This window comes from Chenopodium album, chromosome 2 (assembly GCF_948465745.1).
Source record: "Chenopodium album chromosome 2, dcCheAlbu1.1, whole genome shotgun sequence".
Lineage (NCBI taxonomy): Eukaryota > Viridiplantae > Streptophyta > Magnoliopsida > Caryophyllales > Amaranthaceae > Chenopodium > Chenopodium album.
This window is the reverse complement of record NC_137835.1, coordinates 81,767,788-81,794,546: the sequence shown is the minus strand read 5'-3', so window position 1 is coordinate 81,794,546 and position 26,759 is coordinate 81,767,788. Positions and strand designations below refer to the sequence as shown.

General features: G+C 35.2%; 4 protein-coding genes, 1 long non-coding RNA gene and 1 pseudogene across 7 annotated transcripts; 5 read left to right on the top strand and 1 right to left on the bottom strand.

The window, feature by feature from the left end:
• Positions 1-4,133: 4,133 nt before the first annotated feature.
• Positions 4,134-9,090, bottom strand: LOC145589840 (uncharacterized). Of its 2 annotated transcripts, none has more exons than XR_014101822.1 (3): positions 8,839-9,085; positions 7,077-7,301; positions 4,134-4,597 (listed from the first exon to the last, which is right to left on the bottom strand). It is a non-coding gene; the product is annotated as an uncharacterized LOC145589840 (long non-coding RNA). The 2 variants fall into 2 exon arrangements; XR_014101824.1 differs by lacking the exon at positions 4,134-4,597 and adding an exon at positions 4,675-6,617 and having other exon boundaries at positions 8,839-9,090.
• Positions 9,091-10,180: 1,090 nt separating this feature from the next.
• Positions 10,181-16,305, top strand: LOC145589830 (histone deacetylase 6-like). The gene is made up of 6 exons (XM_081646516.1): positions 10,181-10,889; positions 12,568-13,008; positions 13,137-13,279; positions 14,318-14,408; positions 14,507-14,645; positions 15,758-16,305. Exons 1-5 carry the CDS (start codon positions 10,302-10,304, stop codon positions 14,594-14,596), a joined length of 1,353 nt encoding a protein of 450 aa, XP_081502642.1. The 5' UTR covers positions 10,181-10,301; the 3' UTR covers positions 14,597-14,645; positions 15,758-16,305.
• Positions 16,306-17,133: 828 nt separating this feature from the next.
• LOC145603482 (uncharacterized) lies at positions 17,134-18,786 on the top strand. Its single transcript, XM_081659397.1, has one exon. The coding sequence runs from the start codon at positions 17,337-17,339 to the stop codon at positions 18,360-18,362; it is 1,026 nt and encodes a 341-aa protein (XP_081515523.1). The 5' UTR covers positions 17,134-17,336; the 3' UTR covers positions 18,363-18,786.
• On the top strand, positions 18,451-26,300 carry LOC145603469 (putative pentatricopeptide repeat-containing protein At1g64310). 2 transcript variants are annotated; one of them, XR_014104866.1, is made up of 6 exons: positions 18,451-18,589; positions 20,779-24,675; positions 24,912-25,122; positions 25,211-25,278; positions 25,693-25,791; positions 25,897-26,300. XR_014104866.1 is itself a non-coding variant. In XM_081659387.1 (2 exons), exon 2 carries the CDS (start codon positions 22,987-22,989, stop codon positions 24,649-24,651), a length of 1,665 nt encoding a protein of 554 aa, XP_081515513.1. In that variant the 5' UTR covers positions 18,451-18,589; positions 20,779-22,986; the 3' UTR covers positions 24,652-24,888. The 2 variants fall into 2 exon arrangements, 1 of the variants encoding a protein (XP_081515513.1); XM_081659387.1 differs by lacking the exons at positions 24,912-25,122; positions 25,211-25,278; positions 25,693-25,791; positions 25,897-26,300 and having other exon boundaries at positions 20,779-24,888.
• Positions 19,018-20,733, top strand: LOC145603491 (7-deoxyloganetic acid glucosyltransferase-like). Its single transcript, XM_081659408.1, has one exon. It carries the CDS (start codon positions 19,386-19,388, stop codon positions 20,061-20,063), a length of 678 nt encoding a protein of 225 aa, XP_081515534.1. The 5' UTR covers positions 19,018-19,385; the 3' UTR covers positions 20,064-20,733.
• LOC145577627 (7-deoxyloganetic acid glucosyltransferase pseudogene) lies at positions 20,380-21,755 on the top strand (annotated as a pseudogene).
• Positions 26,301-26,759: the final 459 nt, after the last annotated feature.

Here is a 26,759-nt window from a genome sequence, read left to right as displayed (position 1 = left end):
ATATGCTGCCGACGGTCAAAAATAATTATTCATTCATATGCCGACGATGATGAATTTCTTAATGAGGAAATAAAAAGTTTGTGACGGTAAATCCAAAATTCATGATAATAAAATTAAGGTCACTTTATGCTTTAGGCTAGCAATGATTAATTATCATTTGCTTAAGATATTAATAACATAACTTTTAATTTTGGTTCTAGAAAGCTAATAACCTTTAATTTCTCTTCAACCAGACTATTCTAGTGGGCTGCATCTTGTCACATAATTACAGTACTTAACTTCAAAGAGGGATAATTACCTAAAAATTCAACCCTTTTGTTAAAGTTATGATTCTTAATTTCTATTAAATATTCCTCATCATATAATAATATATGGTCCCCTTTTTTTTATGAAATTTTCTCATTTAATTAACCAATCCAATTTCATTTTTATAAGTCAAAAGCTGTAATTAGAGTGCCTTGAGAAATAAAAACCTTCTATGTCTAATCACATAATTTTTAGCTAAGGCCGTCCTATCAACTGTACATATAATATGTAACACCTTCATTTTAATCCCTTGATTTTTATTTTCATTTTTAGGTGATATGACACCATTACAAAAACTAATTAATATCTTTTTAAGTAATACATAATTTAGGTCCACTAGTCACATGCAATTTGAGTATATATTTTGAATCTAATTATTTATGATAAAAACAAATCATGACGACAAAACATTGCAGTTAAATCAAAATGGGTTTGTGTTTAATTTGTAGGAATAATTTTTTTTTTTTGGTAAAATTACAATTATTTTTGTGAAAAGTCTTAGATGCCAATATAAAAGTAGAGTTTTAAGGAAGCAACAAATGAAATCAATCTACATTAAATAAAAAAACCCTAATCATTTCCTAAAACTCTACTCCATACCATTTTCTAATGATATGATACAATTAAGTATCTACATGGTTACCATGCTAAGAGCCCCAAGTATCATTTCCTTGTATCATTTCCTTCTCTTATAAACAGCTTCAATCAGTTCAGCTCTAATAAGTGCAGTTCAGTTCAACTCAGTTTAGTAAATCAGAACAAGCATTAAAATATGATCGAAAAGGGTGGTATGTAAAATTTTTATTATTGGAATTTTATATGAATCATTTGCTATTTGCTATTTGTAATTCTCTAACAACAAACGTTGTTGGAATTGTTTAGAGGGAGCACTACACTCAACATGCACTCAATTAATTATTTGAGGACTATATATCTGAAATAGTGTTTTGACTCTTTTAAGTAGCTAAATACTGTAGTTTTTTCAAAGTTATTACTTTCACTTCACCTAATGTAATTACCTTAAGATGTTAAACTTGAGAATTGATGACAGAGAAACAAACCGGGAATTTTTATTCTTTTTACTATTAATTTTCTACAGTTTACATGTCAATTCACATGCAGAGCAAACAATAAATTAAAATACAACTAGCATTTGTCAAAACCTAATTAAGATAGAGAATGCTAAGGTACATAATCCATATATTATGGACTGAAAAACGTTGTTTTTTTTTTTTTTTTTTTTTTTTTTTTTTTTTTTTGAATGAGACACATAAATGTTTTCACAGTATGTTTTAACAACAACATAATATCACAAACAGAAATAACCTCTTTATAACGTATCACAACCTAGCAAGTCACTTATACTAGGATTTCTAGCTAGCTTATATAGTACGAGTAGCTATGTGTTAAACCTTTTTATTATCGACATATGTCCTACATCGAAGATAGAGGAGATACACCTTATAACTCAAAGGATTTACGTACTCTTATTATCATCAATTGATTTTATTTAGAATGGAATTTTCTTCGGTGTAGACCTAATTAAGTATAGTAAAATAATAGTTGTAATAATTTAGTGATTTTTGAGAGGGAGAAATTTGTGTATGAGTATGACGACACATGTTTGTATTCCCCGCGACTAATGCTAGCACAATGACAACCGCCATATTGTTACCTCAAGTAAAGCACGTTAGTAATTATGAAACAAACTGTTAATTTTTGTTTTCTTTTGATATGAGTAATTATGATACTAAAGTTAAAAACACAAATACTATAATTAACTTCACATGGAAATGATTTGACCTTAGATTCAAGTCAATAATAAATTAATAGTGGTGAATGGTGATGCTTTGTCAATCATAATTATTTTAATTATAATGTTAAACATAAATATATATGACCAACTTAATTAAACTTATAAAGTAAAAAAAAAAAAAGTGGTGTTTCTTGTCTCCCTCACCTATCAATCTCCTTCTTTCTCTCCTACAATTTGGAGATCAAATCATATATAATTAAGAAAATAATGCAAATACTTGAGATGTTCAAGTGCTCCACTAATAAGTTTGTCTTTTGATTGGAAGGTGTACGTTTTTGAATTCACAATCATTTTTAAGGACTTCCTTTTATTTTTTATTTAGTTAGTCTAGATGCTATAGTAATTATAAAATCATTTTATTCATTTGGATAATACTCAAAATAAGCTCATTGCATGCCTATAGTTCTAGACAATATAATTATTCAAAAAATTATTTAATTTAAGAGCCCAAATTAAATAAAGAATTTAGTTACGTAATACAAATTATAATGTACATGTGGAACATATAAATATCATAAGAACAAGGACGAATAATCTTATATAGGAACTTTATAATTTGTGTATGTATTCTCATTAAAAAATTTAGACGTGCCAGTATGCATGCATGTTATAAAGTTTTGGTTACATTTATTGTATGCAATTAAACATTTGTTGGACATTAAGTTCATTTGACATCAAGCTTATGTCATCATAATATAATAGCATTTGTATGATGTTATCTTCTGTTGGTATAGGCGTATAGCTTTCAAAATGTTCTAGTAATTCTACTAGTATGAAAATGAAATAAAAGAGTTTACAATCTTACGATAAAATGTTCTAGTAGTTCTACTAGTATGAAAATTAAAGAAAAGAGTCTACAATCTTATGACAAAATATGTTCTAGTAGAATTCTACTAGTATGAAAATTAAATAAAAGAGTCTACAATCTTACGACGAAATATGTTCTAGTAATAATTCTACTAGTATGAAAATTAAAGAAAATAGTCTACAATCTTACAATCAAATAGAGCCATAAGACAAATAATGTTAGATACTTAGATTGGATTAGATCATAGTGTTTAATGTTTGACCTAATAATTTAAAAACTAAGCTAGTTGACATTCACTATCTGAGGAAAAAATATACGAGTATATATATTTACACAACTCTACATACACATCCGGATTTTGCTACTTGTATCATTGTAACATAATCTGAAAGGTTTTTCTCTACAACAGCCTATAGAATTATAGATAGAAGTCAGAGAAATTAATTGAGTTTTTGATTTTATAAATAGGCAACTAAGGCAAGTGGGACCTTTTACTGGGCTACCCATTATAGGCCCAGGCCCAAAATAATGATAAATGGCCCACACAAGAAGAAAGGTAGGAGAAAAGAGAGGAATCTCCCCCTAATAAGTGCTGCTAGTTAAAAATTGCTACTGATTAGTGTAGGACCCACATCTTTGTGATTAAACCAATAGAACATCATTTTCACATTTTTGTGAATTTGAGTGCATTCAGAATTCTCTGAAGTTGACAGCCCTACTACCCTGCATCAATTTATCTTCGAACAAATTAGGGGATCGAATTAATAGTTGATTGATTGTACGAAGTGCATTTCCTCTTATGTTAATATGGTTAATATGGTGAGATATAGAGGTGCACAAGTGCACCAAGCCGAAAATTTATGTCGCGTGTCAAGGTAGAACTTAAGGTTGGCACTAGGTGAACCTGCCAGCATGAAGGTGGCTCGACACGACCCACAGCCAAGCTTAGATGAGCAGCACATAAAAAGATGACTCCCAATTCGACATCTGAAAACTACATTGCTGAACTTTCTCCTTTTCATACCGTCTACTCCTTTTCAAGATCTAATAATTTGTAGTGTGAAATTTTAATTTATGCATATTACTTCGTATGAACTTCTTAGTTACAGACTTACAGTAGCAGAATGCAAAACTCCTCATTAGCATTTTCAAGTAACTGATAATGTAACATTTTTGAAGAGCGAAATAATACATGGAATACAATTGTAAAAGCTGGTTCCGTAGACAGTAATGGGAATAAAAGAGTTGTTAAACTTTAATGTAGTTAGTTGATAAGTACATATACTAACATTTGATCACTAATAGGCAGCTAGCAAACTACAGAGGTGCTATATGATAACATTATCATACAAGTTAACGTGTCGTGTAAAAGAATACAACATAGCTCAGTCATACAACAGAAACACAGTAGTAATATCCCCTTTAAAGCCTGCACAAGGCAACAACCAGCTTCTTACCATTGAGCTTCGCCAGTTCAACTTCAGGAGCCACAAATGCCAATTCCCTGACAAATCACCTCTTTTCCGGACTTGAATAACTCGGTTTACACAAACAAACCACCACAATGCTTTACATGGAAAGAACACATTCAAATCATCCGTTCTATCATCTTTCAACAGCGATTTGATAAATACAAGAAAGAACTAAACTGAAGGCCAACTCCAAACCTGAACAAATAAGCTGTATTAAAGTGTTTCTGTGTTTGCATCTTTTCAAGGACAAAGAAACCCCTTCAAGTGTGTACACTAGAATTATATTAGTAATTTACACAAATCAACTCAAAGATTAATAGTATTCCAATGTTTGGGAAGTAATTAAACATACTAATACAGCTTATTTAATCTGTGAAATAATTTCTTAGGATTATTATACTGCAGACTTGCAGAGTGCAGATAACAACCTCGTCAGTATTCAAAACCGCTAGATTTTAGCCAAATTCTTCTCAGGTAAGGAGGAATAGCACATTCACTACTGCAATTCAACAAACATATAAAACAAGTACAAACAAGGAAAGGCTAGAGGGAATTGGATTGATTTCTACTACATTGCATATTCCCATCATAAGACAATTTATGTTTTAAGAAAAGAAGAAATTGTAGGTGGACTTCAACTTAAGATTCAAAATGATTTATTACATTCTTGTTTGTATGTAAAATCTTGGGAAACCACAGAATGAGGCTTGTGAAATTCCCCTAACATCATTTGTGTCCAGAAATAGACTAATATTTTTTTGGAAGTTGGACTCTATCAAAAAACTCAGAAAGAACAAGTGCAGCAACAACCACAAAACTAAAAAAAAGCAGGCATTGTCACATAATCAACCTGCCAATTGCATACTTTCACTTCGAAAACTGCTTCCTAGGTGTGGGCTCTGTCTGAGATATGACTTAGGAATCATCCTCAGTCACCTGCTTGAAAAGTTACGAGGGGCAATCTTCTGGGCTGCCAGGACCCAGTTGTTTAAACAACATCAATAAGCTGCCCAGGACAGAAAGGGCTACTAGATTAAATAGTCCATTTCACCATCCCTGAAAACACCAGATCAACAAATCATAGCAATTCCTTTCACACTTCAAAACCACGTTTCATTCATGCACTGGCCACGGGTCATTTCCAACAGCGACCACATTGTCACAAGGGGATGTTATTTAACTTAGGAATACAATCTAGCATGTCAGCTTAGGACATCGTAGATGTTTTTTCAACCAAGGGTACATGACAAAATCATGCCTAAACTTAAAACTGCAGGGATAAGGTTGCTTATGTCTAAGCCAGGCCAAATCCTTACAGTTAGTGGAAGACAACTTTTGTCAGGGCCAATAATCCATAAGCTTTCCTTGGAGTATTTTCAAGGGAAGTAGCTTCAAGCTATGTTACGCCAAAAGGTAGGACATCTTGGGTTTTTTTTTTTCCTTTTGAAAGAGCCAAATTCACAACTGTTTTCCCACACACACACATCTAAAATAACCTTTTTCAATATAAGATAAGTTCATATGCTCTTGGCACTATTATCTTAAACCTATCTTCTTCCATATGCATCTGCCAATCACCATCTAGAAAAGATCTCATATTTACCAGCCATTTCACACCTCATCCTTTAATCAAAGTACAACAAGGCTAAGCTCCATTGTATCATTGTTCAGTTGTTCATACATAAAACCATGCTTTGACACTTTTCTGCTAGAGCATCTGCCAAGTCATTTACTTCTCTGAGATTGTTCTAAAGAAACCTCAATTCCAGGGCCGCTCCACAATGTCACCCATGCTACAACATTATAAAAACCAGACAGTACAACGAGTCTTTTCTTCCCCTTTTCGTTCTGGGAAAAAAAAAAGAGCTCATTCCCCCTCAAAACACCTCTGATTCCAACAGGACAGTGTATCTCAGTCTCTTGGATATATGGGAGGTCTTCATACGAATGACCAACCCTTTGACCATAAAACCAATAGACTACTTAGGTGGCCATGTTCCACAAAGAGGAACACGATTTCTACTGATTTATAACTAGAACTCCCAATTTTCTGTTCAAACAAGATGTGCATACTTTTCCTTCTCTTTATGGCTTTATTAACTCTGTTGTGCTTATCCGTTTTTCTTAGTTGGATTTGATATCACACAAGCCAAGTAAAATTTGCAAATTATCACTGAATTCAAAACTAAGGCCTTGTTCCCCAGAATCTTCACACCTAATTGAAATAAGTTTGACCAGGGCAATGTTTAGTGAAGTAATATTACAATTAAGTTCATCATATAAAATAAATTTAAGCAAATATAAGACAAGTTTGACAAAAGATAAGCTATGTTTAGCAAAAGGAAAGAAAAGGTAAAAAAGTTCAGCAGAAATAACTAAAACAAAAATGAGTTAAATTCAACAAAAGTAAACTAAGGAAACAATCTAAATGAGAGGAACTTCAAATATATTAATCGGAAGCTTTATCAAATAAACGTCAGGTCATATTGGTAAATGATTTTTTCTACCTCTCCATGCATGGTCATTCTCTCTAAACCCCAGATTCAAAATAACACATTTGCTTTCACTGATTCACAGAGTAGGAAAACATAGCATGAAATTCATACAGTAGACCCATATTCAACTCATATTAGTCAACAATCTATACTTGAAGTCTTAGAGAACAGATGTATACCTGAAGGGTTCTTCTTATCATGCAAATGATATTCAGTCCTCTGAAAATTACATCATGAGGAAGTACCACATTGATTCCAATTTGCATGTAGCAACAACCATTTTCCTCTCCTCTGTTTAAGAGCTGATCGAATAATACTTGTGTATTGTGTCACATTGGTGCAGTCACCAAACTGAGCTTCCAACAGAACCAGAGAAATTGTAATTCCCATTGATAAAGCCAATTCTGATACAGGAGCACCAAACTCTTAAAAGATGGCATTGAGAAAAGTAATTAAGCATTTTCCAACTCAGTAGAGTAGTACACAAAGGAGGATATGAAAATCTCACAGATGATAACTATATCATATTTACACTAAACGCTGATATCCTATAGAAGGCATTGAGATATCCATGGATGTGTACTATATGGCCTGCCATTTTTATTCCTCTTAATATAGTACATTTAACAAGAACAAAATACAAGACATAATTTTCCACTACATCATCTTATTTTCCTTTCACCAACATTTCATAAAAGTCTAAAAAAAACATAATTGAATCAATTTTCACCCTTTTGTTTTCTATAGATTTCAAGGGATTTTCACTCTTCAGTCTGTTTGCTATACAAGTAATGCCTTATATTTTGATTGTATCTCATTATTTCGGCACACAGATGTCTCTACAAGGATCCTCACTACCCTAGCACTTGTTCTCTACTTATGAACATAAACAATAATAATTAGGGTTTCCATTTGGTGAGAATACTACTTAAGAGTTAAGACAAATTAAACAAGGCTGCATCATTGAGCTGTAAGTTTATTGAACCTTTTATCGAGCACCAGATGAAGTACAGAAGAATATTTAAACCTCATACTTGCAGGCTATATGGCTGAACAAACTAAGGCACTTTACATACCTGCTTTAATCCAACTAAAGTTAAACTACTTAATGATAGCAAGATTTGATCATTCAATTCAAGACTGGACCCAAATGATGTCCAATAGATTAAAAAGTATAAATCAGAACCATTATATTCCCTAATTCTCCATGATCTCTTAATCATCAATGCTGAAGTGGTGTCTATAAACTTTAAGACGAAAAACGTACTACTTGACTTAGAGCTGATCAATCAATGTGTTCAGGTTACGCCAATCACCTCAAACTCTACCAGCATGTTCGGACTGGGACAAGTGTTTTATGCAAGATGTGCATTGCATCCATTCCAACAGCAGGATATAGACTAATAATCACATATTAGTTCTTAACATCAAGCTACATATTTGCTGATAAAATGACAAATTCATCTTATTTTCAGACAAAAATCACCAAGAATTTCTCAAAAACCCCGGTAATTATCACAAATTCATTGACAAGCTGATACAACTTTGTAATTAAGTGATCTTAGTATACAAACATTCTTCAATATCATCCAATTCAAAAATTAGGATTTTTCTTTCAATTTGACTGATATATTCATGAATAATTACACTAGTCGAATTGAATTATTTCCATAAAGCTGTTTACTTTGTAAATGCTATTCATGAATAATTACACTAGTCGAATTGAATTATTTCCATAAAGCTTTCTCCTTTGTAAATGCTAAGCAAATTACATCACAAACTGTATAATTTTTCAGAAAAATAAATGAATAAAAGCAAACACACCTATCAATAAATTATATATATATATATATATATATATATATATATATATATATATATATATATATATATATATATTTCAGATTCGCGATGATAATTATTTGAGCAGATAACAATTACCTGAAAATTCTTCAATAAATGAAGAATTGTTCCTCTGTGAATCGAGCGAGCAAGGTAAGGCGGTAATGAACTCCCATTCAAACTGTTCTGATTGCTTGTGCAGGCGAAGTATTATTCACTGTTCATACGTATAATCGCACTTATTATCAAGGATGACAACGGGTCGGACTCAAACCGGATTATGTTAAATCCGACTCCGACCCTATAGGAAGTCGGAGTTAGACGTTTGTCAGAGTTGATTTTTCTCGGATTTTTTGTAGCATCCGACTTCAACCCTCCTCTGACTTGGAGTCAGATTATTTTAACTTAGTCGGACTCAGACTATATTAACGTAGTTGGACTCAGGTTACTTTTTTCTCGGACTTAGAGCGGATTTTTTTTCCTCGAATCGTGGCGGGGTAGGGTTGGACCAGGAGTGGATTGTCATCCCTAATTGCAACTTGAAATAGTGGTTAGGTCTTATACCCTAAATCACTACTTCTAAGTTGTAACCACTATTTTAATTAGAGGATTAGTTTGTGTTATTACATTTTTACCCCTAGATAAATAAAGGGACAATGTATGTTTATCAAGAAGAGAAACCCGGGCTTCCTTATCTCTATTCATCTTAAAAACCAACACGAGAGAGACCCAAAGCTATTACATATACTAATATACCCATTGATACGGCATAAACACAAAATCAACACAAAACCACCTCAGTAGTAATTAGAAGTATTTTTCATATTGTAGCAAACTTTTTATAATCTCTTTATCTTGAAACTATGTAATCAATATTTCATTTTATTTTGTAACTTGAAAGGACACAATTTGGAAAAAAAGATGTTATATAGTTCTTGTTAGAAAACCTAGCAGCGTCCTCGGTGGCCCAATAAAACCAGGCGTTGCCCGAAAAAAAAATTTATTAATAAAAAAAACCTTTGTGTTGTTGGTGGCGGCTTGTAGTTATTGGCGGCGAGTTGGTGGTTGTGTGGGGGTTGATGTGGGCTTGCAGCTAGTTGTGGCGACAACAACAACCAACAATGGTGGACGGTGGAGAGGATGAGTAAACAACGAGACAATGTAATTTTTCATTTTAGTCCTCCACTTACTATTTACTCGCGTTAGTAATTAAAACGTGAACTTTTTTAACATCTCGGAAAAGGATGTCGAATTTTCATGTTGTGTCGTGCCATACCTCAAGTTAACTTGACCTAATTCCATCTTTAATTTGTGTTGTATATATACTTCATCACGGTGTATCGTTCATACGAACTAGGTTATAATTTAAATTGTACTACCAAATATATATTCGTATTTTTATTGAACTTAAATTAATTTTTTATCAAATTTACTCACCAAAATTAAATTATGTGTGTGTGCTAGTTGGCCTAAAAACTTCTCCTTCTTTCCTTCCCCCCTCTTCTCTCTTCTCCCTCCTTCGAAAAACCAGAAACACAAAAAAGCTTCCTCTCACTTCAACAATGGAAGATCCCGCCATACACGGCGGCGCATCACTCCCATCACCCGCATCAACCGACGCACAAAAACGTCGAGTAACCTACTTCTACGAACCCACAATTGGCGACTACTACTACGGTCAAGGCCACCCCATGAAACCCCACCGCATCCGTATGTCCCACAATCTCATCGTCCACTACTCTCTTCACCGTCGCATGGAAATCAACCGCCCTTTCCCCGCCGCCGCCACCGATATCCGCCGCTTTCATTCCGACGATTATGTCGAGTTTCTCTCCTCCGTTTCCCCTGAACTCTGCGGTTCTCTCTCTTCTTCTTCCTCTGCTTCTTCTACACTTGATCATTCTCATAATCGGCACTTGAAGAGGTTCAATGTTGGAGATGATTGCCCTGTTTTTCCTGGGCTTTTCTCGTTTTGTCAGGCTTCTGCTGGCGGGTCTATTGGGGCTGCTGTTAAGTTGAATCGAAAGGATGCTGATATTGCTATTAATTGGGCTGGTGGTTTGCATCATGCTAAGAAATCTGAGGCTTCTGGGTTTTGTTATGTTAATGATATTGTTCTTGGGATTCTTGAGCTTCTTAAATTTCATAGGGTATTGTGCCTTTTCCTTTTCCTAACTTTCGCACCCCTCTTAATATTTGCATTTATAAGTATACTGTACATTATTTTCTGTTTTTGGGTCTTATAAATTTGTCATTTTTATTTATTTATTGATTGATGAATTTGGTGTTTAATTTTGGTTTACAGTATTGATTTTTGTGTGTGTTGGGTGGGATGGGGGTTGGGGGGGGGGGGGGTTGGGGGGAAGAAGGGGGGTGGGTTGACTTGATTGGTAGTGTCATAGTATTCTTTTGATTGCCAATTGCAATTTAGCTTTGTGACTGTAGTGCTGTTTGAGCCTGTGGACTGTTTGAGAATTTATATAGTGTTAGTGTGAACTCTCTGTCTAGTTTTCTCGTGATCCTTTTGATAGGCCGTATTGAGAATGAATTTTTTATGTATTTTTGTAAGGAAAGGCTCCTATCAATGTCTATGGTAATGCTTGTCCATCTCTTATGACCCCAAGTATATAATCGTCATCATAATTTTGTGTCATCTTTCATGAACAATTTAGACGTGGTGTTGGGTGGTTACGAAAATTCGTGTAGAAAAACACATTGCCTCAAGTTGTTACTAACAAAATGAGTCATTAGCGCTTCTTAAGATGGTTTGAGTTTAATTTTAAGATAATTTTTGTCCTCTTAATGGTGGATACTTGAGCTACTGAAATTCACTAGGCTTTTTATATTTTTATATTGTGCTTTGCTCCTTTTTTCTGAGTTTTAATGATTCTTAACTGTTTGCATTAGGTGTTAGTGTATTCTGAAGGCTTGACCTTGTACTCTCTTGAGTTATTGGTTCGATTACTAAGAGCATTATGCTTGAGTTTTGGTAGGAAGGAATGTCGTAGTAAAATCTCATGTAAGATGGAGAAAGGACTTTATGTGGGGAAATGTTGTTTTGTTGCATTCCCTATGTTATGATTAGTGTTTGATTTGATGAAATTATTTGAGATTTAGAGTTAGTTGATTGTCTATATAGACTGAAGTGAAATTCAGGCTTTTCTATTGAAAATTGCAATACCACCTTGTTTGGTTGGATGACATCTTCTGTCAAATACTTCGTATTATTCAAACCCTGAGATCATTGAGAAATGGCAGCATGAGATTTATGGCTTAATATTTAGGAGACAGAGGGAGAGTTGATGGGAAAACAAATTGTTGGAGCTTTTATGTTACTGTTGCTCCATTAATATACTCTCTTCTTCTTCTTCTTTTTTTTTTCTCTTTTTTTTATTAACTTATTGATCAAGTTAATTTTGACAGAAATTTAATATCCCTCTCACCTGGCTTTTGTAAGAGGGACTTTTTGATAGCTTCATGACTGCTCTAGGGTGTAGGTATAGCATTCCTTGATGAAGGGTTATTGAGCTCCTGGCTCAGTTATTTTAGCTAGCTTTTTTTACCTCTGTTGATTTTGGGTGAGCTGTCTGATAATTGATTGTTCTATGCTGATTGCTGATAAATAACTGATTCCTGCCTGCAAATGTGCTTTTACATGAGGTCTTTTGATTGGCTTGTTCCTCTAGTTTTATGGGATTTTCATGTCTTCAGCTTCACCAATTCGTCTTGACTTCTTGGCTGTGTATTTATCCCCTTCAGAGTGTGGATTACTAGGGTTTCTATCTACTTCTTTCTCTTTTCCGTTGATCTCACTCTTTCTTTATGCAGCGTGTACTATACATTGACATTGATGTGCATCATGGAGATGGTGTTGAAGAAGCTTTCTACACCACTGATAGAGTTATGACTGTTTCTTTTCACAAGTTTGGTGACTTTTTTCCTGGAACTGGACACATTAAAGACGTTGGAGCAAATTCTGGGAAGCATTACTCTCTTAATGTCCCATTAAATGATGGAATAGATGATGACAGCTTCCGGGGTCTATTCAGACCAATTATTCAAAAAGTCATGGATGTTTACCAGCCCGATGCAGTTGTCCTGCAATGCGGAGCGGATTCACTCTCTGGTGATAGGCTTGGCTGTTTTAACTTATCTGTGAAGGGTCATGCTGATTGTTTGCGATTTCTCAGATCATTCAATGTCCCTCTAATGGTGCTGGGTGGAGGAGGGTACACTATTCGAAATGTAGCTCGTTGTTGGTGTTATGAGGTCTCTCTCTCTCTCTCTCTCTGTTTTCAGGTGCATTCAAATGTGTATTTTTGTCTGACTTTGGTTCTCTGGAAACTTTAACATCTATTTTTCTACTATTTAACAAGTTTCATATGGTTAATATGCAGACAGCAGTTGCAGTTGGAGTCGAACCTGATAATAAGTTACCTTACAATGAGTATTATGAGTATTTTGGCCCAGATTACGTCCTTCATGTTGAGCCTAGTAACATGGAGAACCAAAACTCGCCTAAAGATATGGAGAAAATTCGGTAATTCTGCATTTCTTGTTTAACCATAAGACAGCAATTTTTGCAATGCTGTTGAGGGTATTCTGGTTAATTTACTCGCCGTTATGGACATTACAAGATTTTATTTTCCAAGATATTTATTTATTTTGGCTATTAGCAGTTAAACAGAGCTTCCAATTTGTAATTAATTTGCTTAGCCTGCTAGATTCTATCAGAGGCCTGTGTTGAGTTTTCATCTCACTTTGTCTGATTAATTAGTTTATGTCTACCTTTCCTGTTGAGGATTTGCACAGTAACTTTCTCTTTTTATTCTTGACCCTTTTTTATTCTTTATACATATGACAAGGGAGCTTTACATTTTCTTTGAGTGCTTTGACTGCAATAGGATTATAGATTGAAGGTGATGTTAGCATCCTTGTATATTTAGAATTCAGTGCTAGTTAGATGAAGGCTGTCACTTTTAATTCAGAATATGTGAGAGAAGATGATCTCAGATATTCAATTATTGAAGTTTGTCTATACATATATTGCTGTAGATTTTAGTAGTGTAACACTAAACTATTTCATTATATGTGCAATATTTGAGATTAGTATGGGCATATATTTTTCTGAGTTTGTGTCTTTATTTGCTTCTTGTTGGCCTAAGTTCTAGCTTATGGGTATGGTTAAGTGGTAAATGAACTTTATTGAGTTGGGTATGGTGTGCAACTGGTGCTTTAGAAGAATAATTGCCCAGGCAATGAGCCACTGAGGTTATATTTAACTTATGTGAAGTAAAGGTTTTAGTTTATTATATTATTATTAATCCATTAATTATATACGAATTAGTTGTTGGAGGTGTGGCGGAGTATTCTAGGCTTTGGCAATTAGAAGTTTTCTTTCCTAGGAAGTGCCATTTGTGCCAAAGCTTGTTTGGTTGACTGTAGGTTGAACTAGTGTTATATGTTTATGCATTGTTTCACTGCCATTACTTATATAGTTGTATGTATCAAGTGCTGTGTTTACGAAACTTTTTTGGCTTTGTCTTCTGATTCCGATGTGCCCTTTGTAATGTTGCAGAAATATTCTTTTAGAGCAATTATCTAGAATACCTCATGCGCCAAGTGTTCCATTCCAGACAACTCCTCCTATCACAAAGGAGCCAGAAGAGGTCCACTGCCAGTGAACTTTAATTTTTTCATTTTGGTTCATTGAGTATGTCTCCAAAATGTTTTGTTTTTGATCATATGTGAATTTGGGCTTGTACAGGAAGAAGAAGATAAGGACCAAAGACCAAAACCTCGCATCTGGAATGGTGAAGATTATGATTCTGATCCTGAAGACCATATGATTCCTTGACCCCGGACCCTGAGACCTGAGTACAGTTTGTAGTAAATGACGACAGGAAGTAAGTCTTATTCTTTACAGCAAGTATGATTTATATTATTCCCATGTTATATAAGTAATATAACTTGCCTTCCTCTTTCTTAACTCCATCCCATTGCCATAGCTAGAGAGAGGGAGTATATTGAGATTGATCCACATGTCATTTATATCCCTATCTTCATCGAGTGTTTTCTAGTACTCCCTCCGTCCCAAAAAGAACGACCCATTTGGGTTGATTACGCGGGTATTAAGGAAGTTAAGTAAAAAGAAGTAAAAGTATATTGGAAAGATAAATTTACATGGGGTTTGTAAAAAAATAGAGAGAGAAAGTAATAAAATAACATGGAAAATGAAATTTTTATATGGGGAAGCTAATTTTGCACAAATATTGTTGTAAATTGGTGGTGTTTTAATGCAAATGGGTCATTCTTTTTGGGACAAAGTTTTGGCCAAATGGGTCGTTCTTTTTGGGACGGAGGGAGTAATATGACATATAGCCAAAACCATTACCTCCTGAGGCTGACTTCCCATTAGTCTTTTTAGTCCAGGGTTTTCAAGAAATGAATTTCAGGAAGAAACCAACATTTTACATCATTGTATTGTTATGATTGCACACATTTGACTCTCTTAGTTGTGCTGAAATGGCCAAATGGGTGGAGGGAAATGTAAAGCATGACTGTGATACCAGTTCTTTAATTTCTAGGCTTGTTCTCTGTCCCTTCTTTTCTTTTCCTACTTCTAATAACAGCAAATGAAATCTTCTTCTGGAAGGGGATTAACTTGCTCTCTTCCCTTTAATTCTTAATAATACTCCCTTTACTCTAGATGTCTTGTCATCATATACTCCCTTTACTCTAGATGTCTTAATAATTTCTTACTGTAAGATTTTCCTCTGAAGTTAGACCCCACACACACACTGACCCACCTATACACTCAATTTTTTTTTACTTCTTTAGCTAACTTTAAAATGGGATGGAGGGATTTCTGTCTTTCTTGTATCCTCAGGTTTTCCTAGCTAGGGTTTTGCCTGTGTTACAAAAGGCTGTTGCAGTGCAATATATCAGGCTGCAATGACATTTCCGGCTCTGTGATAGCAATAGCTAACATCAGTGGTTTTTGCTACTCTTTATGCAGATGAGATCCCAGACGTGGAGTGTGAGAAAAAAACACTAAGCAGCATTGGATTATTTGATTGCATGGCTCACTTGAAACATGACACTCTTATTGACATATGCTGGACAGTCCCTCAAGATCGGAGCTTTTTTGACGAAAGGGAGACATTGTTTTTATTAACTAATCAGGTGTCATTACTCTATGTTCATCTTGTTATGGGATTGTAAAGGAAAGAAGTCAGCACAACTCTATTATTGGCAGAACTGCCTCCATTTTGGACAAAAAAAATTTGCCAATTGTATCTCTCTCAATGGAAGATTGTTGTGCTATATGTTAACATTAGCTAGAACTTCAGTTCAAAGTTGTCATGTTGGTTTCCTCTCTTTTCCTGCTCTTTGTGGTTTTAGATGATAGAGTGGATCAGGGTTGTGGTTCGAGTTGGAAGTGTGCTTGAGATGGTGAGAGGGATGTTGAAGATGTGTAGCGTATTATGTGTTGTGATTATTATAGACTGGTGTAGTCTAATTTCAGGTTTTTATTAAACAGAAATCAAAGGAACTTCATTTCCATTACCCATACCCATCTAATCATATAACTTATATATATATATATAAAGCTAAACTTTTAGCCAGGTCACGAGGCATTGACACTTGGCGTTTCAACTTTTCACCAAGTGAAACGCCAAGTGTCGCGCCACGTTGGATAGATTTAAATGGGGAATAAAAAGTTAATTTAAAATTCTATTTGGATATAATTTGATAAAATTGTTAGTTTAGAGTTTTATTTTCAATAAAATACCAATATTTCAGAGGTACAAATTGAATTATAATTTTGTTAAATTTTTTTGATTAAATATAGCAAATCGTCATAAAAGCACATTAATTCCTAACTAATTTTGTATCAATGATAAAATTAAAATTTTGACATATAGATTAAAATTTTATCTTCAATAAACAACCCGGGTATCGCACGGGGCACAAAACTAGTTCATAAAGAAAGATTAGTAGAGAAGTTGAAGCAAATATGAGAAACCTGAATACGCTATATATACATACCTAACATAATTATAAATCATATCAGTGTAAGCTGATTTGAAACTACATATTTCTTTCTGTCTCATTTTTTTTTTAAAAACCTTTCTTTCGTCTCAAAGTATAGTTTCATTAAGTGATAAGTGTATGTAAAACTAAATTACTTGGTATAACACTGATTTTAAATTACAGATTGAGACTAACCTAAAGAGACTATACTTAGGGCATATTTTGATTCACTAAACTGAACTGAATATTTTATAAGGAGGACATGCCATTATTCATATGAAATGAAGTATATTATAAAACGGAAGGAGTATTACAGAGATGATGTGGGAGTTCTGTATAAATCAAAGTTGTCTCTCGGCAAAATATACCAGGCAAACTGATATACTATGGAGTAGTATTTTTTTTTTTAAAAAAGGGGGGAGTACTCTTGAGATACCAACCACCAGTTTAACCAACTGACATCCACATTTCAGGGTGGTTTTTTAATTGCAGTTGAGGTGTCGTATATCTCCTGTAATCAGAGAACCAAAGCAGAGAACCCAAAAACCAGTTAAACCTCCATGAAAACACTCTTTTCAAGCTTCACTCTTTCTCTTCAATTCCCTCCAAATACACCTTACCCACTTCAATTCTCCCATCCTTCTCTCTCCTGCACCCCTCAAAATCCCAACTTTCTCTATCCTAAACCTCTCTTTTCCCGCCCAATTCCCAAACCCTTATCCACAAAATCTGACCAAACCCACCATTCATCTTCCCCTTCAAGCACTCAAGATGATGGCATTCCTATTGATTATGTCAAAACCCTTGTAAAATTCAAGTCTCGTTATAATTACATTAGGGTTCTAGAAGTTTCTAGAAAGGCTGACCACCCTTTTAGGGGTTCTAGGCTTCTCCTTCTAGATGGTCCTGGAAACATTCATAGTATCAATTTCTTGTTTAGAACCCTAACTGATACTTACTTTGATGTTTTTGGGACATTGACTCCAATTATACCTCCTGGGCCAATTGGGGTTTTGGGTTTTGGGGCTGGTTCAGCTGCTAAAATCTTGTTGGAATTGTACCCTCAAGGTGTAGTTCATGGTTGGGAGATTGATCCTGCTGTAATTGATGTGGGGAGGGAGTTTTTCGGGCTTTCGAAACTCGAAAGACAATACCCTGATAGGCTCTTTGTTTACATTGGTGATGCTTTGAAAGCTAGTGTTAGAAATGGGTTTTCTGGGATTTTGGTTGATTTGTTTAGTGAAGGGAGTTTGATACCTGAGCTTCAGGACCCTTTGACATGGGAGAAGTTGAAGAAGAAGTTGAGGGAAGGTGGGAGGATAATGGTTAATGTAGGAGGGAGTTGTGTTGAGGCCGAGGATTCGAGGAGAGACGGGAAATTAGTTATGGAAGAGACTTTGAAGGCAATGTATGAGGTTTTTCCTGATCAACTCTTTGTGTTGAACCTTGGGACTAGGAAGGATGATAGTTCCCTTGCTCTTACAGGTGATTTGCCGAATTTGGTTGCTTGGAAGAAGGCAATGCCTAAGTCTTTGAGGGGTTATGTTGATATGTGGACTCCTTTTGGTGGAAAGTTTAATGCATGATATGCTTCAATTTAGCTATCCTTTTGATTAAGGAAGGAAGGACTTGAAACAATTTCCTCTTAGTGCCAATTTGTCGCGGTTAGGAGCATGTAAACCCAATCCTTGTGAAATGAAGTTGGTGGGAATTTGGGATTGCAAGAATACTGCTTCTGGAGGATGCAGATTCCACTGTTGGTTTTAATCGCTCTTGTATCATATTGATTATGGATTTCATTTGGAGATTGAAGGTACGCTAGAAATGCTTAATCAAGGTGTTATGTTTTGATATGTGTAGCATCCTTCTGAAAGATAAACCATATCATATTGTTTGATTGGTGACTGTAGAATAGACATAATATAGGAGTTGATTTGTAAGTGAAATATATGGCCCATCTTTGCTTTTCTGCTCAATGCCTCAATTAGATCATTCAATTGGTAGTTAATATTGGAAAATATTCTTTTGTGTTATTGTGTATGTACTCTTGTAAACTGATATTCATATGTGCTATATCATAGACAAAAGATGGCATTTTAGTTGGCATCCATTTCTTGTGCAACCAATCTTCAGCAACTGAGCATCTGCTTTTGGCTAGTTGCAGCAAAGGTAGATTAGCCATTATAGAGTCCAATTATAGATTCCAGTTTCCACACTAGAGACTAAATTTTCCGCTTTTTGACATTAGGTTACCTGCCCTATAATTGTGTGATAATCTTTAATACAGTATAAATCAACTAGTCATTTATTAATTAAGGAGTAATATACTAAAATGCTAATAAGGCCATTATAGAGTCCAATTATAGATTCCAGTTTCCACTCTAGAGACAATATTTTCTCTACTAGTCATTTATTAATCGGAGTAATATACTAATATGCTAATAAGCAATGATTGCCAATTGCTAATCATAATTTAAAAAACACTGGGATTGGGATCTTATATACTTGTATGACTCATTAAACATTTAACCATTAGTTAGACAATACTACGGTAGTGTAAAGAGCTAGAGATCATACCAAATTTAAACACCAAACATTTCCTAGACATAATGGAAGATCATCTAACAAAATATACTAATCCTAGTCCTAACTTCCATACACCATCTCCATCACCACATGTAGTGATCTTCCCTTTACCAATCCAAGCTCCAGTGAACTGTATGCTTAAACTAGCCGATCTCATTTTATCCCTCAGCCCTGCAGCTGTCTCTGTCACCTTCCTCACCACTGACTACATCCACCACCACCTAGTACTCAACTCTAATGCAGCTGCCCGCCTAGTCCACTACAAGCCTCACTTTCGATTTGAGACAGTCCCTGATGGGCTTGGGCCCGATGAGATCCCTCGTAATGTTCCCCAGTTGACTATCTCCCTAGAGGCTCAGGCCCAAACTGAGGGTAGCCGGCTGAGGGAGGTGCTGGCTTTTGGCTCGACTGATGCTTATTTAAAGAAACCGGTGACATGTATTATAGCAGACGGTTTGTATGGGTGCATGGTAGAGGTTGCTAAAGAGTTGAATGTGCCCCTTGTTTATTTTGATACCATTAGTCCTTGTTGCCTTTGGACTTTGCTTTGTATTCCTAACATGCTTAAGGCTGCTGACCTTCCTTTCCAAGGTTCGTTCATTTCTGCTTATACTCATTTCATGTTAATTACACACTTTAAATTACAATGTTTCACAACTTTAGATTTGTATTTTCTTATTTCACACTTTTTTAACTTTTGACACTATTTTCAAACATTATTTGGACTATCTTTTGTGATTTATAATTATGATTAAATATAGTTAGATAGGGTTTTGTTGGAATTGTTTTGATACATTAATGATACTACTTTGTATATACTACCTCCGTTTCTGAAACTTCGATTCACTTATTATTCATGTGGTCAAAATAAAGTAACTTTGACCATATATTATGATTTATACAATCAATATAAAGTAACAAGTTTGATCTTATTATATTTCCCTTATGATGAATTTTCAAATATAAACTTTTTTTAAAATTTTATTTATACATAGCCGAAGTTATTAGTGGTCAAAGATGTTCGTTGGAGACCGTGCAAATGCAAAGTGAGTCGAACTTTCAGGAACGGAGAGAGTATACTCCCTTATGTTTTTTTAATTATTTTAGGGGTTACTCTCTTTGAGCCTTGACCCGTAGATAATTGGTTTAATAGGTAAACTTAACACGTGTTGATTTGTAATTGGTCAATTATTTTTGGTTTATATATATATATATATTTTTCTCTATGCTCCCCCTTCTCACCTTCCTTTTCATGGCAGCCACCCCTTCTCCCCTCTCACACACATGGTTTTATGCTTTTATGTGAGGAATTTTAGCGGGATGAGCTTATAACAAAGTTTTAATTTTTTTCTCAATCTAAATAAGTTCAAATTAACAATCTCTTGTCACTTTTTCGATTCATTCACTTGTATGTAGGAGATGGAGACTTAGATGCAGCAATAACAAGTGTACCAGGAATGGAAACTTACTAAAGGCGCCGGGATCTTCCGACCTTCTGTCGTGCTTATGATCCGAACAATCCTGAGGTTCAAACAGTACTCAAGAAAGTGCAGAATTTTCCAAAAGCTCAGGGGCACATAATAGACACCTTTGATAAGCTTGAAGGTGATTATTTCACTCACGTTCGTGCATTATGTCCTAATGTATACGACATTGGGCCCCTTCATTTAAACCTTAAGTGTAGGATCCAACAAGAGACAACTAAATCGATTTCTAATAGTTTATGGCAAGAAGACAGAAGCTGCTTGGCATGGCTTGATGCTCAACCTTCAAAATCGGTCCTTTTCGTGAGCATTGGAAGTATTGCATCCCTGACAAAACAGCAGCTCATGGAGATTTGGTATGGTTTAGTTAATAGCAAGACTAGATTTCTATGGGTTCAAAGGCCTGGCTCGATAATCGAGTTGAATGGAAAAATTGAAATGAACCAGAATTTAGAGATTCCTGAAGATGTTGTAGAGGGCACAAAGGCTAGAGGGTGTATAGTGAGTTGGGCACCACAAGAAGAGGTCTTAGCTCATGGTGCAATTGGTGGATTTTTGACGCATAGTGGTTGGAACTCGACTCTAGAGAGTATTGTTACGGGTGTTCCAATGATTTGTTGGCCTTTCAGAATTGATCAACCTGTGAATAGCAGGGTTGTAACCGAGCTTTGGAAGATCGGACTAGACATGAATAAGGATAATTGTAATAGAGTTGTGGTTGAGAAGTTGATCAAAAATCTTATGGAGACTCGAAGAGACGAGTTGTCAAAAAGAGCTAGAGAAATGGCTAAGCTAGCTGCCCAAGCTGTGGCTAAAGATGGAACATCCTACCACAGTTTGAATCGTTTAATCGATGACATTGTGTTCATGCGATTTCCTTTACTAAACAATTCTCTCCAGACTGAATAACAGGTGGTTCAATTCTACAAGGAATATGCTTGTACTCTGGCTAGTGGATGCCTACTTCCATATGGTAATAACTCAAATAAGCAATGTTCCTTAACGATCGTCTGCTTTCCTGTTGATTTCGAGTATTGAGGGTGTATTCTGCTCTTAAAGTTAGACCTGACCTTGCCTTTGTTTTGGTTGAAGAGGCTGCTCTAAGTTAGGAATATACTGTGATTTTCTCTAGCTAGTGAGTTATCTTGACTTATGCTTGGCATTTCTTTCAATCTTTTGAATATAAACCGTGTTTTGCAAAGTTTAGCAACTAAAAAAACAGAGGAAGTATTATAAAATGTTATTTATTTATTTATTTATTTTTATTCCAAATATATTATTTTTTTAAAAAAAAAATTGTGCATACCTAATATTACAATTATTATTACTAAACGGAGGAAGTTTCGAACTAATGAATGGACAATTTGAATTGGAGTATAAAAATAAAAGGGAACGTGTTATACATAATGCAAAAACATAATAAGCTAAAAGAGAAAAGTATTAATAAAATATATTCATTAAGTTTTTATCAAAAATATATATATCACAAACTTAAGTATATTGATTCGTGGAATATTTTGTAATGCATTTCTATATTAATACTTCTTGCCAGATTAGAAATAATATTTAATTGTTATTTGTAACCCTGAAGGCTACCTATAACATTACCCAATTAAAAATCACAAAACATCGCGTGGTTGGAGTTACATCATCTGGGGTTATCGGTTGGTCAGGGGTACTTATTCAAGGGTTACTCTCACACAAAAAATGTGTTAATCAACTAAATAACCTCATAATATATTAATATGTAGTCATTTGTCAATTAAATAACATTTAAATAATTAACCCTTGATAAGTAACTCCGGCCACACAATTACAAAACACTGAATAAAAATAGGGTGAGCATTAAGGAATAAAGGGAGTACGGACTCATACTTAAATTTGCGCCTAACCCAGTGTAAGCCGTGTCTCATTATTCCTCACTAATCAAGTAATCACTGTTGTGATTTGCGGCTTATGTCCTGTACTAGCTCAAACTTCCTTCTATGTTCAAATTCAATTGCCACAAACTTTTTCTTCAAATCCCTCTTTCTATAAACTTCAGAACTTTTTTTTTGACACAATTTTGATTAAATGGTAGTAGGAATCTGAACCATTTTATTACAGATTTACAGAGTATGATCATACAATATCTAATTCAATGATCACACCACTTCGAATAATACTGTCCAAATTCTCAATACCCCATCAAACTATCTCAAACACCAAGCAATTACATGGCATGATTGCTAAAACCCATCTTTCTCTTGACCCTTTTTTTGCCACTAAAATCATTAGATACTATGCTCTCAATGGTGATCTTACCTCTGCACACCAACTGTTCGATGAAAGTCCTCAAAGAAGCATTTATCTTTGGAACTCCATTATTAGAGCTTATGCTCAAGTTCATGACTTTAAGAATGCATTTCATCTTTTTAATCAGCTGCTTAGGTCTGAATTATGTCCTGATAATTTTACGTTTGCTTGCATTTTACGCGCTTGTTATGAGAATAATGATGTTGAGGGTGTTAGGCTTGTTCATGGTGGGTTGGTAGTTTCTGGGTTGCAAATGAATTCAATTTGTGGTAGTTCACTTGTGAATGCTTATTCAAAGCTTGGGTTTGTTGATGATGCTAGTAAAGTGTTTAATGGTGTAATTGATCCTGATTTGGCTACGTGGAATTCGCTTATACAAGGTTATGGGTATTGTGGAATTTGGGATGAAGGGTTGAAGTTGTTTAATGCCATGAGGAATATGGGGATTCAACCGGATGGATATGCGGTTGTAGGTTTGCTTTCGGCTTTGAATGAGCACAGGTTGTTGCAAATTGGCCAGGGAATTCATGGGTTATGTGTAAAGAGTGGTTTTCTTTTGAATGATCATGTTGGTAGCTCACTAGTCACCATGTATTCTAGATGTGAGTGCTTGGATTCGGCGCAGGGAGTCTTGTACAGCTTATCTAAACCGGATATAGTCACTTGGTCCGCATTGATTACAGGGCTTGCAAATTCAGGGGACATCTATAGAGCATTTTTGTTATTTAGAGAGAGGAATGTGGAAGGTATGAAGGCTGATCCTGTGTTGCTTGCTAGTGTTCTGGCTGCTTCTGTTCAATTGGGTCATGTTGGGCCTGGCTGTGAGGTACATGGTTATGTTCTTCGACATGGATTGGAGATAGATATCAGGGTTGCTTCCGCTCTCATAGACATGTATTCAAAGTGTGGTTTTGTGGACTTGGCCATTCAGGTTTTGAATGTCCTTCATAGGCAAAACATCATTATATATAATGCCGCTATACTGGGTCTTGGCTCCCATGGAAATGCTGAGCAGGCATTTAGATTGTTTGATGAAGCTATAGAGAAAGGATTAATTCCTGATGAATCCACATTTTCTGCTCTTCTTCATGCTTGCTGTCAATCTGGTCTTGTCAGAGAAGGGGAGGAATTTTTCAGCAGAATGAAGGATGAATTTGGTATTAAACCTAGAAATGAGCATTATGTTCACATGGTTAAGATCCTGGGAATGGCTGGAAAATTAAAAGAGGCGCATGAATTTGTCTTGTGCTTGTCTGAACCAGTTGACGCCGGTGTTTGGGGAGCACTATTAGCATGTTGTGAAATGCATGGAAATTTTGCTCTTGCAGAAGTTATCCTGCAGCATGTCTCTGAAAATCAAATGCATGAAGGTTCTCACTCAATTTTGCTCTCCAGAATCTATGCAAATCACGAAAGGTGGGATGATGTGGAGAAGTTGAGGGAAGATACGCGTGATAGTGGGCAAAAGAAGCTACCTGGGTTCAGCTGGATAGGAGGAAAGATCTCTTAGCAATTTAGCATGTGGCACCTGAAGGTAAGGCTGGCTCATGTCATCTAGTTTGTGATGTTTTGCATTCAGATATAAAATCAGAGAGGAAATATAAGCGCATCCTCTTATATAAAGATTATAGTGCAATAAAACCTCTTAATTCTCTTTTTTCCTCTGTTTTAATATTGTTGGGTGTGAATCATATAAACCTGAGATATTTATAGCTGCTGGATCTAATGTTTCATATTTGCGGCGCTGTGTGTACTGAAATCTAATTGTAGGTGATTACTGTCTGAGAGGAGCTTTAAAGCGAGAACAAGAACAGTGTCCAACTTATTCCCCAACAGAGTAGACTTTTTCATACAAGACAAATGAGATGAAAGTCCTACTGTATTAGTTTACATTTTGACATGAAATTCTTAATTAAAGCATGCATGATAGAACAACTGTTGAATAGAGGTCAAATTTGCAAGTGAGAACATGCATCTTCAGGTATGGCCATTTTCAACAATGTTGTTTCTACTTCCTTTCCTTAGTAAATGGTCCACAAGAAGCATTATTATGGTTTCCCAATAACCAGGCCAGTGATCATAGCATCAGCAAGACAGCAACCGACCAAACGAACAACAAATAGCTCGACTCATGAAGGTAATTATGTCCGTTCAGTTCTTGAATAGGGTTCCTAAACTCCATCGCTCTTGCCAAAGGTGGCTCATCATTAGAATTGAGTTCATTTAATTTTCTGACATGAGATTTTTCTTATAAATTTACCTATAAACTCATTACCATTACCACCGACCAACCAAACAACAGTTAAAGAAAGCACAAAGAAAACTATTTGGTCACTTGTTTTCCTCAGTGTGGAAAGATTGAATGCTCAAATATTTTATCTGCTTTCTCACTGGAAAAATCCACCTTTTGTGATCAAATTCAAAACAACACATAATGCAATATGATTAAGTCCAAAGAATTGTTAAAAAACCATTCTATAAGAGCAATCCATCATTCATTATTTCATAGTAGGATTGGTGGAGTATATTTGATATTTCCTATCTTTTGAAGATGCAAAAGATACAAGCAAAGTTGGTGGCATCAGCTCTAGCACTGTTCTTTCTACTGGCCGGCTTTGCACCGGGTTTGCACCGGGTTTTTCATCAGCTGGTAAGCTAACAGAATTTTCTCATCGTAGACACATTGTTCTAATGATTTTATTTACTCACCATAGAATGATGATAATAATCAAGTTGGTGGTTCTCTCTTAAAAAGTTGACTTGCAGGAATCTTTGTGGCTCGTGAAACACTACGAAGCAGGTGTTTCTACAATGCTTGTCCGTGCTAGTCACATGGCACGGAGAAGTCTGAGAACAAAGACGCCAAATTATCCACCATCACCAATCTCCCAGACACGGACAAATCCCGGGCAGCCGGGCCCAACCTCCTTCACCATCTCTGAGAAGTTGGTGTGAGTATTAGCTTTCACATTGATGTTCAGCGTGATGATAAGTTTATTATAAATAAGCAATGTACGTATTGTCTCCTTTTCTTGTTGATTTCGTATAATTAAGGTGTGTATTCTGTTCTTAAACCTGATCCTGACGCTGATTTTGTTTAAGGGGCTGCTCATAGTTGAATGTACTCTATGATTTTCTGATTTTGTCGGTGCTATTGAAAAATCTTGACTTCTGCTCAGTATTGCTTTCAATCATTTTAATCGTCATTATAATCACAAAGGTGTCGTTTGGTTTACAAGGGAATTAGAATTTTCCATGAATTGCAAATATATGGGAATTTAATTCCTATAATCAAATTCATGGGATTTTCCAAAAATTGTTTGGTTAACAATGAGGGAAGTTACTTCCTAAGGGAATTTCTACTTACCTATGGGGGTTAGGTAAGTGAATTCCTACATTTTGTGGGAACTCAAAATTCCTAGGAAGTTCCACTTCCCCCAAATCACCAAATTTTTGCCAACCAAACAACATACTACCTCTGGTTCTTATTACTCGCAACAAAGAGGTATTATTTGTGAGATATAAAATATTCCTTTGTTGCGAGTAATAAGAATCGGAGGTAGTACAAAATTTGCAATTCCTATGAAGTTTTTTTTTTTTTTTTTTTTTTCCTAGGAA

Coding starts and splice junctions, on each gene's coding strand:
- LOC145589830 (XM_081646516.1), top strand. CDS start 10,302: ATGGAAGATCCCGCCATACACGGCGGCGCATCACTCCCATCACCCGCA. Junction 13,009..13,136: donor CTCGTTGTTGGTGTTATGAG/GTCTCTCTCTCT, acceptor GTTAATATGCAG/ACAGCAGTTGCAGTTGGAGT. Junction 14,409..14,506: donor TCACAAAGGAGCCAGAAGAG/GTCCACTGCCAG, acceptor GGGCTTGTACAG/GAAGAAGAAGATAAGGACCA.
- LOC145603482 (XM_081659397.1), top strand. CDS start 17,337: ATGAAAACACTCTTTTCAAGCTTCACTCTTTCTCTTCAATTCCCTCCA.
- LOC145603491 (XM_081659408.1), top strand. CDS start 19,386: ATGGAAGATCATCTAACAAAATATACTAATCCTAGTCCTAACTTCCAT.
- LOC145603469 (XM_081659387.1), top strand. CDS start 22,987: ATGATCACACCACTTCGAATAATACTGTCCAAATTCTCAATACCCCAT.